At 43.8% G+C, this 22314-nt stretch overlaps 1 protein-coding gene across 1 annotated transcript in view; it reads right to left on the reverse strand.

Annotated features, from left to right (window-relative positions):
- Positions 1–22314, reverse strand: part of LOC147596704 (small conductance calcium-activated potassium channel protein 3-like) — a 142442-nt gene that overhangs the window by 85699 nt on the left and 34429 nt on the right. Inside the window, 1 exon segment of the mRNA XM_086769615.1 lies at positions 8215–8356. Within this exon segment, the coding sequence (XP_086625741.1) occupies positions 8215–8356 (142 nt within the window).

Raw genomic sequence — 22314 nt, forward strand, 5'->3', positions numbered from 1 at the left:
CTATGCTGGGGTTACATTGTTGGTGGATAAGGAATGTCATCTACCTGGATTTGTGCAAGGCATTTGACACTGTCCCGCAGGACATCCTTGTCTCTAAACTGGAGAGACATGGCTTTGATGGACGGACCACTCGGTGGATAAGGAATTGGCTGGATGGCCGCACTCAGAAGTGGTGGTCAACGGCTCAATGTCCAGGTGGAGACTGGTGACCAGTGGCATTCCTTAGGGATCAATATTGGGACCAGCCCTGTTCAACATCTTTGTCGGCGACATAGACAGTGGGATAGAGTGCACCCTCAGCAAGTTTGCCGATGACACCAAGCTGTGTGGTGTGGTCAACACGCTGGAGGGGAGGGATGCCATCCAGAGGGACCTTGACAGGCTGGAGAGGTGGGCCCTAACTATTATATGATTCTATGAGTCTATTATTTTAATTAAATCTGAATTTTAAACATTTTTCCTATCCTCTGACACTTAAAAAACTTCCCTGTTCTATTGCGTTGAAATTAAGAGCTTCTGAGAGAATATTTTATTTTATTTTATTTTACTTTCGAACAGATGATTACATCTTCCAGAAGACTTTGTTTACTCAAAAAGGGGTAAAAGAAAACGTCTGCTATTGTCTTTATTACAGATTACTGCACTAACCACTACCGCTTCAGGGACTGATTGCTCAGTCTCTCTGCAGCTACTCAGCTTAATTATAATCATTTTATGTTCTCTTGTCTTTGCTTCAATTAGAAATTTCATCCTGTTGTCATTTAGCCCCATTCAAGACTAAGCACTCCATAGCTGCTCACTCACTCTCCCCACCCCTGAGGGAATGGGGAATAGATAATATAACGAAAGGCTTGATGGTCAAGATAAGGACAGGAAGAGATCATTCAGCAGTTACTATCACAGGCAAAACACACTTAGGGAAAACTAATTAATTTTATTAACAATCAAACCAATGTAGGATAATAAGAGACAAAACCAGATCTTAAGAACATTTTACCCACATCCCTCCCCTCTTCCTGGACTGGACTTCTGTCATAGTTCAGCCCCAATCGGGACCAGACTACGCAGTCTCTCTCTCACTCCTCCCACCCTCTGAGAGAATAGGGAGAGATAATATAAGGAAAAATGGCTCGAGGTTTGAGATAAGGACAGGGAGAGATCCTTTAAGTTACCCTTATGGGCAGAACAGACTCGACCTGGGGAAACTAATTTAATTTATTAACAATAAAACCAAAGTAGGATAATGAGAGAGAAAAATAAACAACTTGTCTCCATCCCTCCCCTCTTCCCGGGCTTAACTTCATTCCGAATGATCTCCACCACGTTCCACACTCCCCTCCCCCACTCCCCCCCCCTCCCCCCGCCACCAGTGAGGGTTGCAGTTAGTTCACACATCATCCTCACATTCCTCCCCTGCTCCAGCGTGGGGTGCCTCCCATGGGCTACAGTCCTTTGTGAAACTGCTCTGGTGTGGGTCATCTCTTCCACGGGGTGCAGTCCCTCCAGAACAGCTGTCCCAGCAGGCCCTCCACGGGCCACAGCCTCCTTCAGGCATCCACCTCCCCCGATGCGGGGTCCTTCACGGGCTCCAAGTGGATCTCTGCCCCTCTGTGGACCTCCATGGGCTGCAGGGGGACAATCTGCTCCACCATGGTCATCACCACAGGCTGCAGGGGAATCTTGGCCAGGAGCCACATTACTCCTCCCCCTCCTTCTGAACTGACCTTGGTGTCTGCAGCTGTTCCTCTGACAAGAAATTCTTCACAACAGGCAGGCAGATGCCTCTCATGTTGTTATGTGACATAAAATGATTAAGCAATATGATTTTAGAACAATATGATTTTTGAAAATTGTAGAAATATTAGGCAGTTTTTGCTATTCATATAACTGCAATCATATAGGCTAGATTTCATATGTCATCTATTAATCCTTAGAGGGAACAGATAGTTTTAGGATTGTCAGGAAAAATTATTATTCTGTTTGTTAAAAGTTAGCCTAGCATATGGAAACATTCAAGGTCAAGTTGGATGAGACTCTGAGCAACCTGATCTAGTCAAAGACGTCCCTGCTCCTTGCAGGGGGGTTGGACTAGATGACCTTTGAAGGTCCCTTCCAACCCTGACCATTCTATGATTCTATGATTCTATATCTGGGGTAATTAAGAGGGATGGTAGAACAAAGACAGGCCTTGAGGATGGAGTGTAAAACAGGCCCTGACCCAACACTTTAGAAATAAAGAAGATCAAGGAACACCGTGACCTGTTCTCAAGATCATATATGGAGATTTTAAGGGAGGTTCAACCAGCAAATTTGAGGAGGGGGCGCTCTGACGACCACTGGGACCACCAGACGACCCTCAGCTCAAAAGACTGAGCATGCGCGAGTGGGTGGGGAATATTATAATAATTTCTAGGAAAACAGATGATTATGTATCAATATTCCGGGACTTGTTGATGATTATGTATGAAGTTACTGAATATATTCCATCTGGTTTTTTAGACTGGTATGCACACTAGGTGGAAGGATCCCCCATGCATCTAGCACCACAATAAAAAATGCCTGCTTCTTAATGCTACATTGCTATTAAGGAGTTTGATTCCAAATTTTGGTGACAATGTTCTCTTCATATATCTTCTCTTCACTTCTCTTGGCCAGACCGAGCTGTTCGGGCCATGTCAGGCCCAGACAGCCACTGGTGGGAGGACAGAGTGCCACAAGGCCCACAAGGCTTGGGTCTCCCCCTCTCTGCCCACGCTTCTGCTTCTTCTCTTTTTTTTTTTTTTTTAATTTTCCCCTTCTTAAATACGTTATCACTGAGGCATTATTGATATACATGAAGAAAAATTTTTATGAAATTTACATGAATGAGTTTTTATTAAATTTTCCATCAGGCAAGGACAATTAATATCTTGTGAAACAGAATCAGACTTGAGCAAGCCCAGTTACTTTGTATAAAAAATGCATACCCTGCTAACGACTATACCCTTGAAGAGAAACTGAGAGACTGATAAAAAAAGAAACATCTTGCCCCAGAAAATGCCAAAAGCTGGATGATTGTCAAAGGAGCACGAAGTAGGTAAGGATCTGCATGAGAAAGGGAGAACCAAGATAAGCAAAGAGTAACACCGAAGACATGGCCCTGAAAGAGCAGGATGATGTCGTAAATCTGCCAGAACAAAGAAACACCAAGATAGGCTCAAGGAGAGCAGACCAAACAGATAAGGAGGGATAGGGAGCATGAAAACATTTATGAAACTAAGGGGATGTATATCCTTGCAGGTGCATAACATCAATAAAGGTTGTGAATGGTCAGCGAAATCCCACTAATTAGTGTCCTCAGAGTGAACTCTCTCATTATAATAAGAAAACCATACCTCTAGTGCTAAAATCGCTCCCTCCTCAGACAGAGATCCCTACTCACCGAGTGTGCGTAGTAAATTTAAGAAGCATTGTATCTTTAAACTAATGTAAGAAAAGAACTAACCAATTGTAGTTAAGTAGGTGTGACCAAAAGGCAGACCTGTTATTCTGAATTGTATAAATATGTAACGCGATTGTGACCAGGTGTGCTAACTTTGTGGAATTACCACCTAGCATCCATTTCTGAGCAGAAATTAAATAAATAAATGCCTCTGCTCTGTGTGTAAGACTGGCATACTGCACACCAGGTAAAATAATCCAGATTTGGCACAACATTATCACTGTTGCTAATTAGCTGCACCCTGGGCCAGCAGCAGGTCCACCTTAGACCCAATCTGGTCCACTGAACTAAGGGGAAACTTCTATCAGCTTCTCGCAGAAGCTGCCACTGTAGTCCCTCCCGCTACACAAAACCCACACATTCTCTTACTGTTATCACAGAAAATTGAGTTGCTACTATCAGTTTGGTCATACATATCTGCCCACAAGGCAGTGTATTAATCATACATTTTCAGCGCTTTGAGTATAATTCCAAATCCATTTTTGTGTTTCATAAACAATTCTGTGTTTCTGCAAATAATTACAGAATTAAACAGCATAAAGAAAAAATTTCCTAAAAATCCCACAATGTTCTAGGAATTAAGATGCAAAATTATTATCTTTATGTACATTATCCATAAAAGATTCTATAAAATAATTTTCACATTTCACTGCTCAAATCTGATGTTTACCTTCTTTTTCTTTAGTTTAGGAATCTTCCCAGAAGATCTTCAGCCAATGTTAACTCTGAAGTTAGAATCTACTTTTTTTTCTGGTTTTCTTAAAATCTAGTAACTGTTAAATTTCAGAGATGTTACAGATCAGATTTTGCTACCAACAGAAATCAGATGTTTCAAAATTATGCTATTCTAGGTTCCATGTTCCTCATGCAGACAGTATATTTCTTTGTATTTGTTGATAAGACCAGGGTGGTCTGAGATGAATCCCCATGAGTAAACAACACAATTTAACCTTATATGAAGAATTCCTCGTGTCAAACAGCATAAACACCTCATTCTGGTGGCTTTTTTTAGCACATGTAGGAAAGGAGCTGCAATTATTTTAAACCAAATACAGACTTCCGCATGGACTTTTAAAAATTGTCATAAGGGAAGTTTTAGAATTGTATCTGAGTAATTTTTAATTCAGTATTTAGAATTAAAAAGTTAGTATTCCGAAGCCTAGATTGTACACACTGACTGTGTTGTGATTGCTCCAATAAGAATTATTCATCTACATGGATGGGGTTCAGATCAGATAGTTAAAAGATGCTACTTAAACATTTTCCAAAAGAAACATCTCATTCATCTAATCTCCTCACACACCTCTGTGATGCAACTTTAAGAATATCCTCATAATTTTTTTTTGCTTCTTTGATAGTCTTAATGATCTCTTTGGAATTCATTTCAATGAGAAGCATTTAAGCTGCAATTTCAGCAACAGCAAGGCTAACATGAAAATCCTACAGGATATCTATTTCATTGAAAGCAATTTTCATTCAAGCTATAGCCAACTGCTCTGTGCCAGAGAGGTGGTGGATGCCCCATCCCTGGAAACGTTCAAGGCCAGGTTGGATGAGGCTCTGAGCAACCTGATCTAGTCAGGGATGGCCCTGCTCCTTGCAGGGGGGTTGGACTAGATGACCTTTGAAGGTCCCTTCCAACCCTAACCATTCTATGACTCTAAAAGATAAGATCCTAAAAGAGCAGACTTACCTATTTCCATTTCTGCATAGACTACGTAGTATGAATAGACTGCTTCCTAGCGAAGTCTCATCAGAAAAACACTAATAGGTGATTTAGAAAGATATCCAGTTCAGTTTCTCTTGCCAGTATATAAACAGCTTCTGTATTTACCAACTCTGTACTGCACTGTTTCAATATTTTCAGTACAGATTCACATATTTAAGTGCTTTGCAAGATCAAAAATAAATTGTTTGATATGACAGAACACATTCTTTAAATATTTACCTTATTTTTTTTTCAAAAATAGAAATGGTTCAGTTTTCTTTTTTGCTTATTTTAATTTTTCTAATACTAATTAGACTTCTTTACTGACTTATTCTTAATGATTCTCAAATGCTTATTTTCTTTTAGTATCATCAGAATAATATGTAAAGATTTTCCTATTTTCCAGGAGAATTTAAAACATGTCACTTGACCAAGTGTCTCGAGAGCAATTAGCTTCAGTTTTAATAGCCAGCACAACTTGGTGCCATCAGCAGACTGCATAAAGTCTACTTCCCTGGGAGAAGCACAATGCAGGGTTTAGCCTGAGCAGTCGCATTTCCATCCCAGAGAAACCAATTTCTGAGGCAAAAGTGGCCAGAAACAATAAGAAAGGCTTCTATAGGTATGTAGGGGACAAAAGGAGGTCTAAGGAGAATGTAGGCCCTCTCTGGAAGGAAATGGGTGTCCTGGTTACCCGGGACATGGAGAAGGCTGAGGTACTCAATGACTTTTTTGCCTCATTCTTCACCGATAAGGGCTCTTGTCTTGCCACCCAAGCTGTGGAAGGCACAAGCAGGGACTGGGAGGATGAAGAACCGCCCACTGTACTGGAAGAGCAGGTTTGGGAGCATCTGAGGAACCTGAAGGTGCACAAGTCCATGGGACCTGATGAAGTGCATCCCTGGGTCCTGAGGGAACTGGCAGATGAAGTTGCCAAGCCACTGGCCATTGTGGTCTGGTGAGGTCCCTGATGACTGGAAGAGAGGGAACATGACCCCCATTTTTAAAAAGGGGAACAAGGAAGACCTGGGCAACTACAGGCCGGTCAGCCTCACCTCTGTGCCTGGCAAGGTCATGGAGCAGATTCTCCTGGAAACCATGCTAAGGCAGATGGAGAGCAAGGAGGTGGTTGGTGACAGCCTGATCCAAAATGACAAATACAGGTTCTGTGTCGTTCATTCATGAGCGCATAGAAAAAACTTGCAATAATCTGGAGACTGTTTCTGTTGTTTTATTTTTACCTTGTTTTCATAATGATAAAATCATACAGCCTACCCACGACCATGAAAATTTTAAGACCAATCCAGATGCTGCTGTTATTTGCATCAATATAAACCGAATAGCAGTGTGAAACCCATGAATGATTAGTATCAATATTAACATTTTCATTGCACTTCTGCAGGGCTTGGAAAAATATTTCTGTTATAGTCATTTTTTTTTCATACTGAAAATGCCAAGAATGCTGAACAATTTTTTTGGAGTAAATATTCAAGGCAAGTTAACCTAGAATGTAGCTGTTGTCAAGAGATCTGTTGTCAAGGATGCAGTCAGAGATGATAATGAGGAGGCATAATGACCTAATATCTGCATCTTGAAGCATTTGCTTTTATTTCTGAAGAGTGTCTGGGAAGAAGGAAAGCATTTTAACAGGGTTCTGTACTTGTTCTGCACATCCCTGTGGCAATATATGCTGCATGCTGCATGTTCTCTTCTTTTGATAATGAACTTATGGAACCCTTTTTATTCTCTCTGGCATCAAAATCCATCTCAGAATGAAGAACGAAGGCAAATTCCCCAGAAGACAGCAGATATGAGTTTAGTCAACAGCCTTTAGAAAAGCCTTCTGAGTCATTCCTGTGCTTTCCGCCTGTATTTTCACCAGATTGCAAACTGTATTTGAAGAGATATGCATTTGACACTAACAAAATTTACTGGAAGTCTTTCTCAATAAAGGTCAAAGACCTGAAACCTGTCAAATGTTAAAAAATAAAAAAGAAACATTTGGAAAAAAAGTCTTCAACACTACAAAAATGCATTGATCTATTTTACTCTCTGAACATAAAATACATACTTTTATAAACAACAGATTTACTAATACACTTGCTCAAAAAGGGAAACTTTTTGCCACCATTTGTTTTCAACCATAATCCCAATATGCCTATTTTAATAGAAGATAGGTATTGAAGCTGCAGTAATTTTATAATCAATAGATCCTACTGTCATATATATTATATATGATGCCCATCCTGAACTTCTCACTCAAAGGGAAATTTACATGGGAGCTTGATACAAGTAAAAGTGACAGGATTAGGAGCTTTTTTACTTCTAATTTACTGTAAATATGCAGAAATTTCCATTATAATTTATTGCCCTACTCCCTACCTAACTTGGATCAAATTCTACAATACAAAAAAAATTAAATTAGATATGAAGTACAGCTAATAAATATGTAGTGAATATGTATGGTCTAACAGTTAAACCAATGGTAAGAAAAATTCTTGTGGTGAAAACTACACTATATAAATCCACTTCAAGCAATGGAAAACTATGGACCATATGTTATTAGATGTATAAGAAACAATTTGGAAACTATGTACAAGCAAAATGCTTTAGGATACTAGTCACCATCACAATTCTACATCTGCAAGTAACTTAATTAAGAAGCAAATATCAGAGATGTAGATTTGTTATTAGAAGTGGTCCAATTACACATGTCCAAAGACAGTCAAGAAGATGTGATATCCTAACATTTAATGAAAGACTCTACTGAGATTCTGAAGCTGAGAATGACATCAGGGTGGAACTGTTTCTCTGTATTTTATTACACAGCTCTTCATTCTACGTACAGAGGATGAAAGCCTTTCAGTACATTACCATGGAATGAGACCATGGAATGGTGCAAGTAAGCCTATATACTTTAAAAGTTATCAAATAAATTTTTCTGTTATGACTACCATGAGTTTGGAGATTAATTCCAACAAACTACTTAATCTCATATCCAGTGAATAAATTCTGAAACACTCACCATGATTCCAGTGAGTAAACAGACTCCTTTCCCACAGTATGTATTAGGTACCATGTCACCATATCCAATGGATAGAAACGTTATTGAAATCAACCACATTGCTCTAAGGAAGTTGCTCGTAACATCCTGTTGATCATGGTACCTGAAAATAAAAGGAAAACAATTTATTTATAATGAAAAGTTCTGTTAAATTTTTGTGCTGTCAGAAAGAAATCTCACTAACTGGTGTGTGGTGGATCAAGCTTGGCTAACAGCCAAACACCCACGCAGCTGCTCACACCTCCCTGCTCAGCAAAATGGGGAGGACAAAATAGGTTTGTGTAATGAGAAACAAAAATAAAAACTAAAACATCACCTCCTCCCAATCCCCCATTTCCCAGACTCAACTTAACTCCTTCATTCCTGACTCTTCTACCTGTCCCCCCAAGCATTGCAGAGGGGATGGGGGTTACAGTCCGTATATATGATGCTGTGTTTTGGATTTTTTACCAAAACAGTACTGATAACACACTAATATTCTAGCTATTGCTGAATAGTGTTTGCACAGCATCAAGGCCTTCTCTGTTTCTCACTCTGTCCTCCCTGTGAATAGACTGGGGGAGGAGGGATTGTGCAATAGACTGGGAGGGGACGCAACTGGGCAGATGACCTGAACTAACCAAAGAGATATTCCATATCATATAATTTCATGCTCAGCAATAAAAAGGAAAAGAAGGAGCATTAGGGGGTTAGCCATCTTCTGCTCAGGAAGTGGCTGAGCATTGGTCTAACCATGGGAGGTGGTGAGTGATTGCTTTTGTATCACTTGTTTTGTTTTCTTTCCTCTTCTTCCACTTATCATTCACTTATTATTTGTTTGTTTGTTTCTTTGTTTTATCTTGACCCCTAAGTTTTCTTGGTTTTATTCTTCCTTTCCTCTTCCCCCATCCCAATGGAGGGGGAGGGGAAGTGAGCAAGCGACTGTGTGGTGCTTATCTGTCTACCAGGGTTAACACACAACAACATAACAGTTCCTCTCTGTCACTTCTTCCTTCTCACACTTTTCCCCTGCTCCAGTGTGTGACCTATCCATGGGCTGCAGGGGCATCTCTGCTCTGGTGCATGGAGCACCTTCTCTCTCTTCTTCTTCTCTGACCTTGCTGTTCACATTGCTGTTTCTCAGTCTCTTTTTCTCTTCTCCTCTGTCTGCAGTGTTTTCTGCCCTTTCTTAAGTATGTTTTCACACAGGCACCACCAACTTCACTGACTGGCTCAGCTTTGGCCTGTGGTGGGTCCATTGCCAAGTCCATTGGAATTGGCTGTATCCAGCACAGATGCCACCCCTGCAGTCCTCCCCATTCCCAAAACTTTGCCATATATACCAAATACACTGGTGATAAAGCTATTCTTTAATCTACAGTTATTTATTTTTAAAAGCACTTATAAGTGATTATATAAAACTCAAATACAATGACATCAATAGTAAAGAAACAGAAGATACAGCAATAGCACAAGTAGTACAGATATACATGCCATCTGTGCTGTTGGATCCTCAAGGGTCTTAATTTAATCAGTCCCTAAATAACTGTCTCACAGTGGGTCACAGAATGCCACTAGGTAATTAGCTCATAAATCCACAGGCAACCTACTTTCCACCACTGAAATAATTACTTCCATTTTCTTCCTTTCTGGACCTCGCTCTGAATGATGGAGTGAGCACAAAGACACTCTCAGGACATTCTCAGGAAACTCCCTTTTCTCTCACTTGCAATATATTACCTATAAATATCTGCAAAATACCTTCATTCTGTTCTTCAAAGTGTTTCCTATGCCCTAATGTTTACAAAAATCATTAGCAATTATTCCAAACTAAATTGTTCCATTAAGTTCAACGAGGCCAAGTGCAAGGTCCTGCACATGGGTTGGGGCAATCCCAGGCACAAATACAGGCTGGGCGGAGAATGGATTGAGAGCAGCCCTGAGGAGAGGGACTTGGGAGTGCTGGTGGACGAGAAGCTCAACATGAGCAGGCAATGCGCCCTTGCGGCCCAGAAGGCCAACCGCATCCTGGGCTGCATCAAGAGGAGTGTGGCCAGCAGGTCGAGGGAGGTGATTCTCCCCCTCTACTCTGCCCTGGTGAGACCCCACCTGGAGTACTGTGTCCAGTTCTGGAGCCCCCAACATCAGAAGGACATGGACCAGTTGGAGAGGGTCCAGAGGAGGGCCATGAAGATGATCAGAGGGCTGGAGCACCTCTCCTATGAGGACAGGCTGAGAGAGTTGGGGCTGTTCAACCTGCAGAAGAGGAGGCTCCGGGGAGACCTTATAGAGGCCTTCCAGTACCTCAAGGGGGCCTACAAGAAAGACAGGGAGAGACTCTTCAGTAGGGCCTGTTTTGATAGGACAAGGGGTAATGGTTTTAAAATAGAGGGAGGTAGATTCAGACTGTACATAAGGAAAACATTTTTTACAATGAGGGTGGTGGAACACTGGCCGAGGTTGCCCAGAGAGGTGGTGGATGCCCCATCCCTGGAAACATTCAAGGCCAGGTTCTGAGCAACCTGATTTGGTTGGAGATGTCCCTGCTCCTGGATGACCTTTGAAGGTCCCTTCCAACCCAAACTATTCTATGATTCTATGATTCTATGATTCCATTATTTTCTATTTGCCTGTACTCTTCTCTCTGTTGGTGTCAATTATGTCTTTCTCACATACTTTATACAAGCTTTTTGTAGGTTTTTCTGTTATTGCAGCATCTAGAACAATGCAGTAGCAATCCACAGCGGGAGCTCCTAAGGATGACAGTGACACAAATAATGATAATCACAACAGCTTATACTAGGTCTGGCTGGAGTGGAGTTAATTTTCTTCATAGTAGCTCATATGGTGCTGTGGTTTTGATATGTGACCAAAACACTGTTAACACACAGATCCTTTAGCTATTGCTGAACAGTGCTTGCACAGCATCAAGGCCTTCTCTGTTTCCCATTCTGCCCCTGCAGTGAGTAGGTTAGAGGTGAGTAAGAGGCTGGGAAGGAACACACCTGGGACAGATCACCTGAATTAACCAAAGGGATATTCCATACCATATAAAGCTATGCTCAACAAACCACTCTATCACTCCCCTGCCTCAACAGGACATGGAAGAGAAAATATGACGAAAAGCTCATGGGTCGAGATAAGGACAGGGAGATTGCTTACTATTCTGGTTTTATTTAGTGAGGGGAGGCTACAGTGGTAGCTTCTGTAAGAAGCTGCTAGAAGTTGTTCCCCTTTGTTCAGTGGACTCAGCTGGGCCTAGGGCGGACCCGCTGCTGGCCAAGGCCAAGCCAATTGGTAGCAGAATGTTCCCTGATAATGCCTCTGTGATAACGTATTTAAGAAGGGGAAAAACAGCAGAAAAAAAAAAAGAGAAGAAGCAAAGAAGCTGTGTGGGGGCAGAGACAGGGAGGCGCAAGCCTTGTAGTCCTCACCCGCTGGGCGACCGTCTGGGCCTGACTCAGCCCAGCCTGGCTGCAAGAAGTGGAGAGGAGATGAAATGTGAAGAGAACCTGAGAGGCATCTGCCTGAGCCCATTGTGAAGAATTTATTGTGAGAGGAATGGCTGCAGATGCCAAGGTCAGTTCAGAAGGAGGGGGAGGAGTAGTGCGGCTCCTGGCCAAGATTCACCTGCAGCCCATGGTGAAGAGCATGGTGGAGCAGGCTGTCCCCCTGCAGCCCATGGAGGTCCACGGAGGGGCAGAGATCCACCTGCAGCCTGTGGAGGACCCCATGTCGGGGCAGGTGGATGCCTGAAGGAGGCTGTGGCCCGTGGAGGGCCCGCTGGGACAGCTGTTCTGGAGGGACTGCACCCCGTGGAAGAAATGACTCATGCCGGAGCAGTTCATGAAGGACTGTAGCTGATGGGTGGGATCCCATGATGGAGCAGGGGAGGAATGTGAGGAGTTCTTCCCCTGACCATGAAGCAGCAGCGTAAAGCGACATGTGATGAACTGACTGTAACCCCCATTCCCTCTCCCCACCCTGTGCCACTCGTGGGGGGAAGGTGGTAGAGATAATGTTAAGCCTGGGAAGAGGGAGGGGTGGAGGGAGGTTATCTTGTTCTCTGTCTCATTTTCCTGCTTTGTTTTTAATAATAAACAAATAGTTTTCTCCAAGTGGAGTCTGTTTTGCCCATAATGATAACTTTAAGGATCTCTCCTTGTCCTTATTTCAAACCTTGAGTCTTTTTCTTATATTATCTCTCCCTATTCTCTCAGAGGGTGAGGGGAGTGAGAGAGAGAGACTGCGTAGTCTGGTCCTGATCGAGGCTAGACTACGACGCTTACCAATTATCTTCACGTACCAAACAGACTTAACTTGGGGAAGACTAATTTAATTTATTGCTGATTAAAATTACAGTAGAATAGTGAGAAGTTATGCATCTCTTTTTACCCTTTCTTAAATATGCCATCACAGAGGCACTATCAACATCACTGATTGGTTCAGCTTTGGCCAGCGGCAGCTCTGTTTTGGAGCCGGCTGGAACTGGCTCTGTCCAACATGGGGGTGGCCCCTGTTCTCTTCTCACAGAAGCCACCCCTGCAGCTCCCCACCCCTGCTACTAAAGGCTTGCCATGTAAACCCAATACAGTGCTCTATACCACTCTGGTCTGGAAAGCTCAGACTCTAGTGATTGTTTTCAGCTGTTTGAGCAAATGCATCAATAGCACCAAAACTAACAGTAAGGACTGGAGCAATCTTAATTCCTCCTCTTTGAGCACATGTATTATGATGCACTAACTCCATGATCATATGCTACTTTTTATCCTTCCAAATTTTTCAGTGCAAAGTACATCTCTGCACCAGGGATGGACAACAGTAGCACAGAATACTTAATTTTCATACAGATTCCTGCCTCATTTTTTGGAAATGAAAAATCAGATTTTAATTTTTCATAGCACTCTGACAGACTTGCTGCATGAAGTTAACCACACGTGTTATAGCTCTTTTTTTTTTCTTTTTTTTTTTTTTTTTTTTTTTTGTTGTCTTCATATTCTAAGCTTTCAGACCCCTATCTCAGAGTTTGGTTTGCTGAAGACCTGGATCCTCAAAGCTGCAGCTAAAACCCAATGAACTCAAAGTTACAGAATCATAGAATGGTTAGGGTTGGAAGGGACCTTCAAAGGTCATCTAGTCCAACCCCCCTGCAAGGACCAGGGACATCCCTGACTAGATCAGGTTGCTCAGAGCCTCATCCAGCCTGGCCTTGAATGTTTCCAGGGATGGGGCCTCCACCACCTTTCTGGGCAACCTGTTCCAGTGTTCTATAACTCGCATCGTAAAAAATTTTTTCCTAATTTCCAATCTAAATCTACCCCCCTCTATTTTAAAACCATTACCTCTCGTCCTATTGCAACAGGCCCCACTAAACAGCTTCTCCCCATCATTCTTGTAAGCCCCCTTGAGGTACTGGAAGACCGCTATCAGGTCACCCCGGAGCCTCCTCTTCTGCAGGCTGAACAGCCCCAAATCTCTCAGCCTGTCCTCATAAGAGAGGTGCTCCAGCCCTTTTATCATCTTCGTGGCCCTCCTCTGGACCTTCTCCAACTGGTCCATGTCCTTCTTGTGCTGGGGACTCCAGAACTGGACACAGTACTCCAGGTGGGGTCTCACCAGGGCAGAGTAGAGGGGCAGAATCACCTCCCTTGACCTGCTGGCCACGCTTCTCTTGATGCAGCCCAGGATGCGGTTGGCCTTCTGGGCCACAAGGGCGCATTGCCTGCTCATGTTAAGCTTCTCATCCACCAGCACTCCCAAGTCCTTCTCCTCAGGGCTGCTCTCAATCCATTCTCCGCCCAGCCTGTATTTGTGCCTGGGATTGCCCCAACCCATGTGCAGGACCTTGCACTTGGCCTGGTTGAACTTCATGAGGTTGGCACGGGCCCACCTCTCCAGCCTGTCAAGGTCCCTCTGGATGGCATCCCTCCCTTCCAGCGTGTCGATGGCACCACACAACTTCGTGTCGTCGGCGAACTTGCTGAGGGTGCACTCTATCCCACTGTCCATGTCTCCAACAAAGATGTTGAACAGGGCTGGGCCCAGCACGGACCCCTGAGGAACGCCACTCGTGACCGGTCTCCACATGGACATTGAGCCGTTGACCACCACTCTCTGAGTGCGGCCATCCAGCCAACTCCTTATCCACCGAGTGGTCCATCCATCAAACCCATGTCTCTCTAGTTTAGAGAGAAGGATGTCGTGCGGGACAGTGTCAAAAGCTTTGCACAAGTCCAGGTAGATGATATCCGTTGCTTGTCCCTTTTCCACCGATGCCGTCACCCCGTCATAGAAGGCCACCAAATTGGTCAGGCACGATCTGCCCTTGGTGAAGCCATGTTGGCTGTCACCAACCACCTCCTTGCTCTCCATCTGCCTTAGCATGGTTTCCAGGAGAATCTGCTCCATGACCTTGCCAGGCACAGAGGTGAGGTTGACCGGCCTGTAGTTACCCAGGTCTTCCTTATTCCCCTTTTTAAAAATGGGGGTTATGTTCCCTCTCTTCCAGTCATCGGGGACCTCACCAGACCGCCACGACTTCTCAAATACGATAGCCAAGTTCTCTGTAATGACAAGTATGTTTAAAAATAAGAAGCTATTTTTCTTAAATTAGTCATCTAAAAGTTATGTAACAAAAAAAAAATTCTTCACTTGGCCAAAAATACTGGCATTGCCCAAAGCACCAAAATAACCTTTCATATGCCTCTGTATCCATAAACCAATCAACATGGATGGAAAAAAATTCATAGAGAACAACTAACTGATCAGGCTTCTCACAACACACAGGAAAATGAGCTGTTGATACATTTTTTTTTTCTTCTAGCAGCTCAACAACCAGATCATTCAGCATGGATAGCAAACTTATTTTAAGTCTCTTCTCAAGCACAAAGCTGATTCCGATCAACATCTCCATCTTATTGTCCTAGCTGTTAGAATACAGATTGTGAAATCATCTCAGACTTTCTTTTTGAAGCTATTTCAACTTTAAACTGAATGAAAAATGGAGAGAGCATGACTCCAATACAGTGGACAGAGATAATGCTTAAAAGGTTCAGGGTCAGAGTTGGGGAAGGGGACATGTGAATTCTAATCCTTGACAGACCACTCCAAGTAAACAATAGTTCTACTTTCAAAGCAAAGTTCAGCAAGTAATCGAGAAAGTACAGAGACCACACACATTGACTAATAGAAATAAAATCCAAAATACCCAAGAGCTGCCCTTTCTGTAGTTCTGTATATCATCTTTATCAAATGAGGTTCAGTAAGAGAAGCTACTGAATAGACATTCAGTTAAGAGTGTTCTAGTGTATCAATATAAGTGAACCAAACTGAAGTGACATAAGCAACCTTAAAGTAAAATTGTATTTTTGAGTGTTCTTATTTGTAATCTTTTTTTAATTTATATGCATATGTATTTCCTTTCTGCAGCCATAGTTTTGTAACACAGCATAATGTTTGAAATTTGTTGATACAATAAGAATGAATCTTTATTTTTCACAAGCTTTGCTTTAATTTTTCAGAGTCTGTAACAGCAGTACTTAAAGTTGCATTATTATTGGAATACCAGTCATCTAAAATCAAATTAAGTTCCTTAATGAGTTGTACAGTGATTCATTATATTCACTAGCAACTAATTCACTCCTAAAATTTTCCTTTATCTTGCATTTTACATTTTCTCTGGAGATACTGTACTCCTACTTTATACACAAATCCACTGGCAGAAGGAGAAAAGATTTGTGTTTTGTTCTGGTTTGGGGAGGTTTGTTTGTTTGTTTTTTAAAGTTGAGATCAATTGACATCTAAAGAATCTGAAGTAATTTGCTGAAGAAAAAGTTCAGAAATAGAAGCTTTAGAAATTAGAAACAGAACTAATCATTATGCACTTAAAACTAAGCTGACTACCATTTTTTCTGACATAACATAGCAGAACTAGATAAAGGTTTTCTTTTCCCCTGTATGTGTATGTGAGGAAAGGGGAGGGAGGAAGAGGAGGGGAAATTACACAGCAAAGATAATGCTGAATTCTCAGAGAAGACTTTGTGACAAACTGAGTGGTCTGAAGGTGTTTTTCTCTCACAGATCTAATTTCATTTATCATCATGCGAATTATTATTTTTTAATTCTTTTTTCCCCTACAGTAGAACCTGATGCATTGTCTTCCATAAAAAGCAGTGAAGTACAAGCTCACAGTCACAACATTTGCTCTTTATGCCCAAACTTTTCAATAATATAAACAATTTTGTTAAGAGAGGTTATAAGCAGCTGCCGTCTCCAGCACCTCCAGGCCCAGGGATTTGTTCTGTCTGGCCGCTGGAGCCCAGACCGGAAGGTCTCTGCCCCAGGCCAATGGACATGGTTTGCAGGTTAAATCAGTAGTAAAGCTGAGCATGTAGCCCAGAGAAACACACATACACACAAAGGATACACACAGGACATTGACATGGCCAGCTACACAGACCGTGACAGACAAGGCACTGCCTTCAACAGCACCAACATACAGGACTCACATAAAACATAAGCATAGACAGCCAAGTCCCCTTCTTCTTCTTTGACTGGTAGAGATAGAAGGTCGCTAGTGAAGGCACAGACACAACACTCTCCAGATTCACAGCCACTGGCACTGAGCCCCTCACTTGCCTCACTTGGGTCAGTCCCTCCCAGTAGCTGGCAATTGGTCCTGTCCTGGGTGCTGGAGACCCTTACTCCCTCCAGCCACTGGCATTGAGACCCCAACTAACTCTAGTTACTGACATCTGTCTTGGTTTTATTTAGTGAAGGGGGCTACGGTGGCAGCTTCTGTAAGAAGCTTCTAGAAGTAGTTTCCCCTTTGCTCAGTGGATTCGGCTGGGCCTAGGGCGGACCCACTCCTGGCCAGGGTCGAGGCAATTGGTAGCAGAATGTTCCCTGATAATGCCTCTGCGATAACGTATTTAAGAAGGGGAAAAACAGGAAAAAAAAAAAAAGGAAGAAGAGAAGATGTGAAGAAGCTGAAGCGGGGGCAGAGAGGAGGAGGCACAAGCCTTGTGGCCTTGTGTCTCTCACACTCTGGACTCCCGCCGGGCGGCCATCTGGGCCCAACTCGACCCAGCCTAGCTGCAAGAAGTGGAGAGGAGATGTGAAGAGATCCTGAGAGGCGTCTGCCTGAGCCGATTGTGAAGAATTTCTTGTGAGAGGAATGGCTGCAGATGCCAAGGTCAGTGAAGAAGGAGGGGGAGGAGTAATGCGGCTCCTGGCCAAGATTCACCTGCAGCCTGTGGTGATGACCATGGTGGAGCAGGCTGTCCCCCTGCAGCCCATGGAGGCCCACGGAGGAGCAGAGATCCACCTGCAGCTCATGGAGGACCCCATGCTGGGGCAGGTGGATGCCTGAAGGAGGCTGTGGCCTGTGGAGGGCCTGCACTGGGGCAGCTGTTCTGGAGGGACTGCACCCCGTGGAAGAGATGACCCACACCAGAGCAGTTTCACAAAGGACTGTAGCCCGTGGGAGGGAACCCACGATGGAGCAGGGGAGGAATCTGAGGAGTTCTTCCCCCGAAGACTAATCAGCAGCATGAAATGTGTGATGGACTGACCATAACCACCATTCCCTCTTCCCCCCGTGCCGCCCAGTGGGGGGAAGGTAGTAGAGATAATGTTAAGCCTGGGAAGAGGGAGGGGGTGAGGGGAGGTTATCTTGTTCTCTGTCTCATTATCCTGCTGTTTTTAGAAATAAATGAATAGTTTTTCCCCAAATTGAGTCTGTTTTGCCCATAACAGTAACTTGAATGATCTCTCCCTGTCCTTATCTCGAACCTCGAGCCTTTTTTCTTATATTAACTCTCCCTATTCTCTCAGAGGGTGGGGGGAGTGAGAGAGAGACTGCGTAGTCTGGTCCTGATCGGGGCTAAACTATGACATACAGCAATTCTGCAAATGGCCTCCTTTCTTTCAGCACTTAATTCTCTTTGTCCTTTTGTAACTTCAAATCCCATATATTGGACCCTTTCTTTTCCTATCTGGGCTTTCCTTTTAGAGACCCGGTAGCCTACTAAACCCAGAAAATTGAGTAAGGTAATTGTAGCTTCTGAACATTCCTCATAGGTATCTGACCAAATCAACAAATCATCCACATGCTGTAACGATGTTATTGTGTTATATTTGTGCCATTGCTCCAGCTCCCTCACCAATACATTACCAAATAACATGGGGCTATTTTTGAATCCTTGGGGAAGGACAGTCCAACAGAGTTGCATGTCCTGTCCTGTAGTCAGGTTTTCCCACTCAAAAGCAAAAATGGTCTGGCTCCATTCATCCACTGGTATGCAAAAGAAAGCATCTTTCAGGTCCAGCACTGTAAAATAAGTATTGCGATCAGGAATGGAGGCCAGCAGGGTATATGGATTTGGAACCACAGGGTGCACGTCTACAGTTCTTGCATTAACCTCTCGTAAGTCCTGCACCAATCTATATTCCTGAAAGTGAGATTTCTTTACAGGCAGAATTGAAGTATTAAATTCTGATTGACATTCCCTTAATTGCCCATGTTTTAATAAGAAGTTTATTACTCGTTCTAGTCCCTTTCAAACTTCCAATTTAATAGGATATTGTTTCTTTCTTACCAGTTGTGCTCCCGATTTTAGTTTGATCTTTACTGGAGTCATGCTCCTGGCTTGTCCTGGTATTCCCAATGCCCATACTAAAGGGATTATCGCATCCAATAATTCATCCAGAATATTTTCTTCTTTTGCAGGCTCTTTTTCAGTTAACAAGCATATCTGGGCTCTCCGCGTATTCTCTGGGGGAATATGTAGCCGAACAGAATCTTCAGAGAAGATTAATTGTGCGTTTAACTTGCAAAGCAAAGCTCATCCAAGTAATGGTAAGGGGCACTTTGGGAAATAGAGGAATGTATGTGCTAATTTAGTGTCTCCAGTTGAGAGCTCCATAGGCTGCAAAGATGATCTTAAAGTTCCTTCCTCCGTCACACCAACAGTGCTTATCTTAGTCTTGCTTAATGGTCCCTTACAACTAGTTACCACAGAGAGAGTGGCCTCACTATCAATTAGAAAAATCTATTGTTTCATTCTTCAGCTTAACTGGAACCAGAAAATCAGCTGGGGAAATTTTAATAGATTCCTCTGGTCCCCTTCAGTCTAATCCAATCTCCGCCATTACCCCAAAAACTTCCTCTGCCTCTTTTTCTTTACCATTCAAAAGACATGGACATTCTTTCTTCCAATGACCCTCTTGTTTGCAGTAGGCACACTGATTCATTCCTAGAGGAGTCCCACAGCCACCTCCGCTGTTACCTCTACCTCTGAATCCTCCTTGTACACTTTGTCTCTTCCTCTTCCCTGTCCCTCTGTTAGGACAGCCAGCAAAGAAGCCTGCAGTTTTGCTCGTCCTTATTTCTCTTTCTCCACTATCGACTCTCTATTATTACATACCTTATATGCAATCGACATCAATTGCAAAATTGTCATCCTGTCTGCACCATCCACTTTCTGCAGTTTCTTTCTAATGTCCGACACCAACTGACCAATAAACAACATATTAAACAATTTCATATTACTAGCATCCTACGGATCCAAATCTGTCCATTTTTCACCCACTTCATAGAATCATAGCATCTTTAAGGTTGGAAAAGACCTCCAAGATCATCAAGAAGCTTTAGAAATTAGAAACAGAACTAATCATTATGCACTTAAAACTAAGCCGACTACCATTTTTTCTGACATAACATAGCAGAACTAGATAAAGGTCGTCTTTTCTTTTCCCCTGTATGTGTATGTGAGGAAAGGGGGGGGAGGAAGAGGAGGGGAAATTACACAGCAAAGATAATGCTGAATTCTCAGAGAAGACTTTGTGACAAACTGAGTGATCTGAAGGTATTTTTCTCTCACAGATCTAATTTCATTTATCATCATGCGAATTATTATTTTTTAATTCTTTTTTCCCCTACAGTAGAACCTGATGCATTGTCTTCCATAAAAAGCAGTGAAGTACAAGCTCACAGTCACAACATTTGCTCTTTATGCCCAAACTTTTCAATAATATAAACAATTTTGTTAAGAGAGGTTATAAGCAGCTGCCGTCTCCAGCACCTCCAGGCCCAGGGATTTGTTCTGTCTGGCCGCTGGAGCCCAGACCGGAAGGTCTCTGCCCCAGGCCAATGGACATGGTTTGCAGGTTAAATCAGTAGTAAAGCTGAGCATGTAGCCCAGAGAAACACACATACACACAAAGGATACACACAGGACATTGACATGGCCAGCTACACAGACCGTGACAGACAAGGCACTGCCTTCAACAGCACCAACATACAGGACTCACATAAAACATAAGCATAGACAGCCAAGTCCCCTTCTTCTTCTTTGACTGGTAGAGATAGAAGGTCGCTAGTGAAGGCACAGACACAACACTCTCCAGATTCACAGCCACTGGCACTGAGCCCCTCACTTGCCTCACTTGGGTCAGTCCCTCCCAGTAGCTGGCAATTGGTCCTGTCCTGGGTGCTGGAGACCCTTACTCCCTCCAGCCACTGGCATTGAGACCCCAACTAACTCTAGTTACTGACATCTGTCTTGGTTTTATTTAGTGAAGGGGGCTACGGTGGCAGCTTCTGTAAGAAGCTTCTAGAAGTAGTTTCCCCTTTGCTCAGTGGATTCGGCTGGGCCTAGGGCGGACCCACTCCTGGCCAGGGTCGAGGCAATTGGTAGCAGAATGTTCCCTGATAATGCCTCTGCGATAACGTATTTAAGAAGGGGAAAACAGGAAAAAAAAAAAAAAGGAAGAAGAGAAGATGTGAAGAAGCTGAAGCGGGGGCAGAGAGGAGGAGGCACAAGCCTTGTGGCCTTGTGTCTCTCACACTCTGGACTCCCGCCGGGCGGCCATCTGGGCCCAACTCGACCCAGCCTAGCTGCAAGAAGTGGAGAGGAGATGTGAAGAGATCCTGAGAGGCGTCTGCCTGAGCCGATTGTGAAGAATTTCTTGTGAGAGGAATGGCTGCAGACACCAAGGTCAGTGAAGAAGGAGGGGGAGGAGTAATGCGGCTCCTGGCCAAGATTCACCTGCAGCCCATGGTGAAGAGCATGGTGAAGCAGGCTGTCCCCCTGCAGCCCATGGTGAAGAGCATGGTGAAGCAGGCTGTTCCCCTGCAACCCATGGAGGTCCACGGAGGAGCAGCGATCCACCTGCAGCCTGTGGAGGACCCCATGCTGGGGCAGGTGGATGCCTGAAGGAGGCTGTGGCCCTTGGAGGGCCCGCATTGGGGCAGTCGTTCTGGAGGGACTGCACCCCTTGGAAAAATGACCCATGCTGGATCAGTTCATGAAGGACTGTGGCCTGTGGGAGGGACCCCACGCTGGAGCAGGGGAGGAATGTGAGGAGTTCTTCCTCCGAGGAGGAAGCAGCAGCATAAAGCGTGTGATGAACTGACCATAACCTCCATTCCCTCTTCCCCCCTGTGCCAATTAGGGGAGGGGAAGGAGGTAGAGATAATGTTAAGCCTGGGAAGAGGGAGGAGTGGGGGGAAGTTGTCTTGTTCTCTTTCTCATTATCCTGCTTTGGTTTTAATAATAAAGAAATAGTTTTCCCCAGGTTGAGTCTGTTTTGCCCGTAACAGTAACTTTAAGGATCTCTCCCTGTCCTTATCTCAAACCTCGAGCCTTTTTCGTATATTATCTCTCCCTATTCCCTCAGAGGGTGAGGGGAGTGAGAGAGAGACTGCGTAGTCTGGTCCAGAGCAGGGCTAAACTACGACACACCACAGGCCGTGGTGCCTACACCTTTGACTTGACTCCACTTGCTGCCACCAAATCCACTGACATTGGTCTCCCCAGTAACTGGCACTCCGGACACAAAGTCTGTAGGATGTGTCAAGGTGCTCTTAAGAGCTATAGCCCCTCCAAGTGCTAAAGCCAAGACCCTCACTCACTCCAGGTGCTGGCACCACAGGCCTGGGGGCGCCTACATCCCTGATCTGACTCCAGCTGCTGGCCCCAAATCCACTCATGCCAGTCTCACCATTAGCTGGCACTTGGTTTTCTGGCAGGGTCTGTGACCCTGTGGGGGAGCCATGCTGGAGCAGTCCATTCCTGAAGG

The sequence above is a fragment of the Chlamydotis macqueenii genome, chromosome W, assembly GCF_036417535.1.
Source record: "Chlamydotis macqueenii isolate bChlMac1 chromosome W, bChlMac1.mat, whole genome shotgun sequence".
Taxonomy (NCBI): Eukaryota; Metazoa; Chordata; class Aves; order Otidiformes; family Otididae; genus Chlamydotis; species Chlamydotis macqueenii.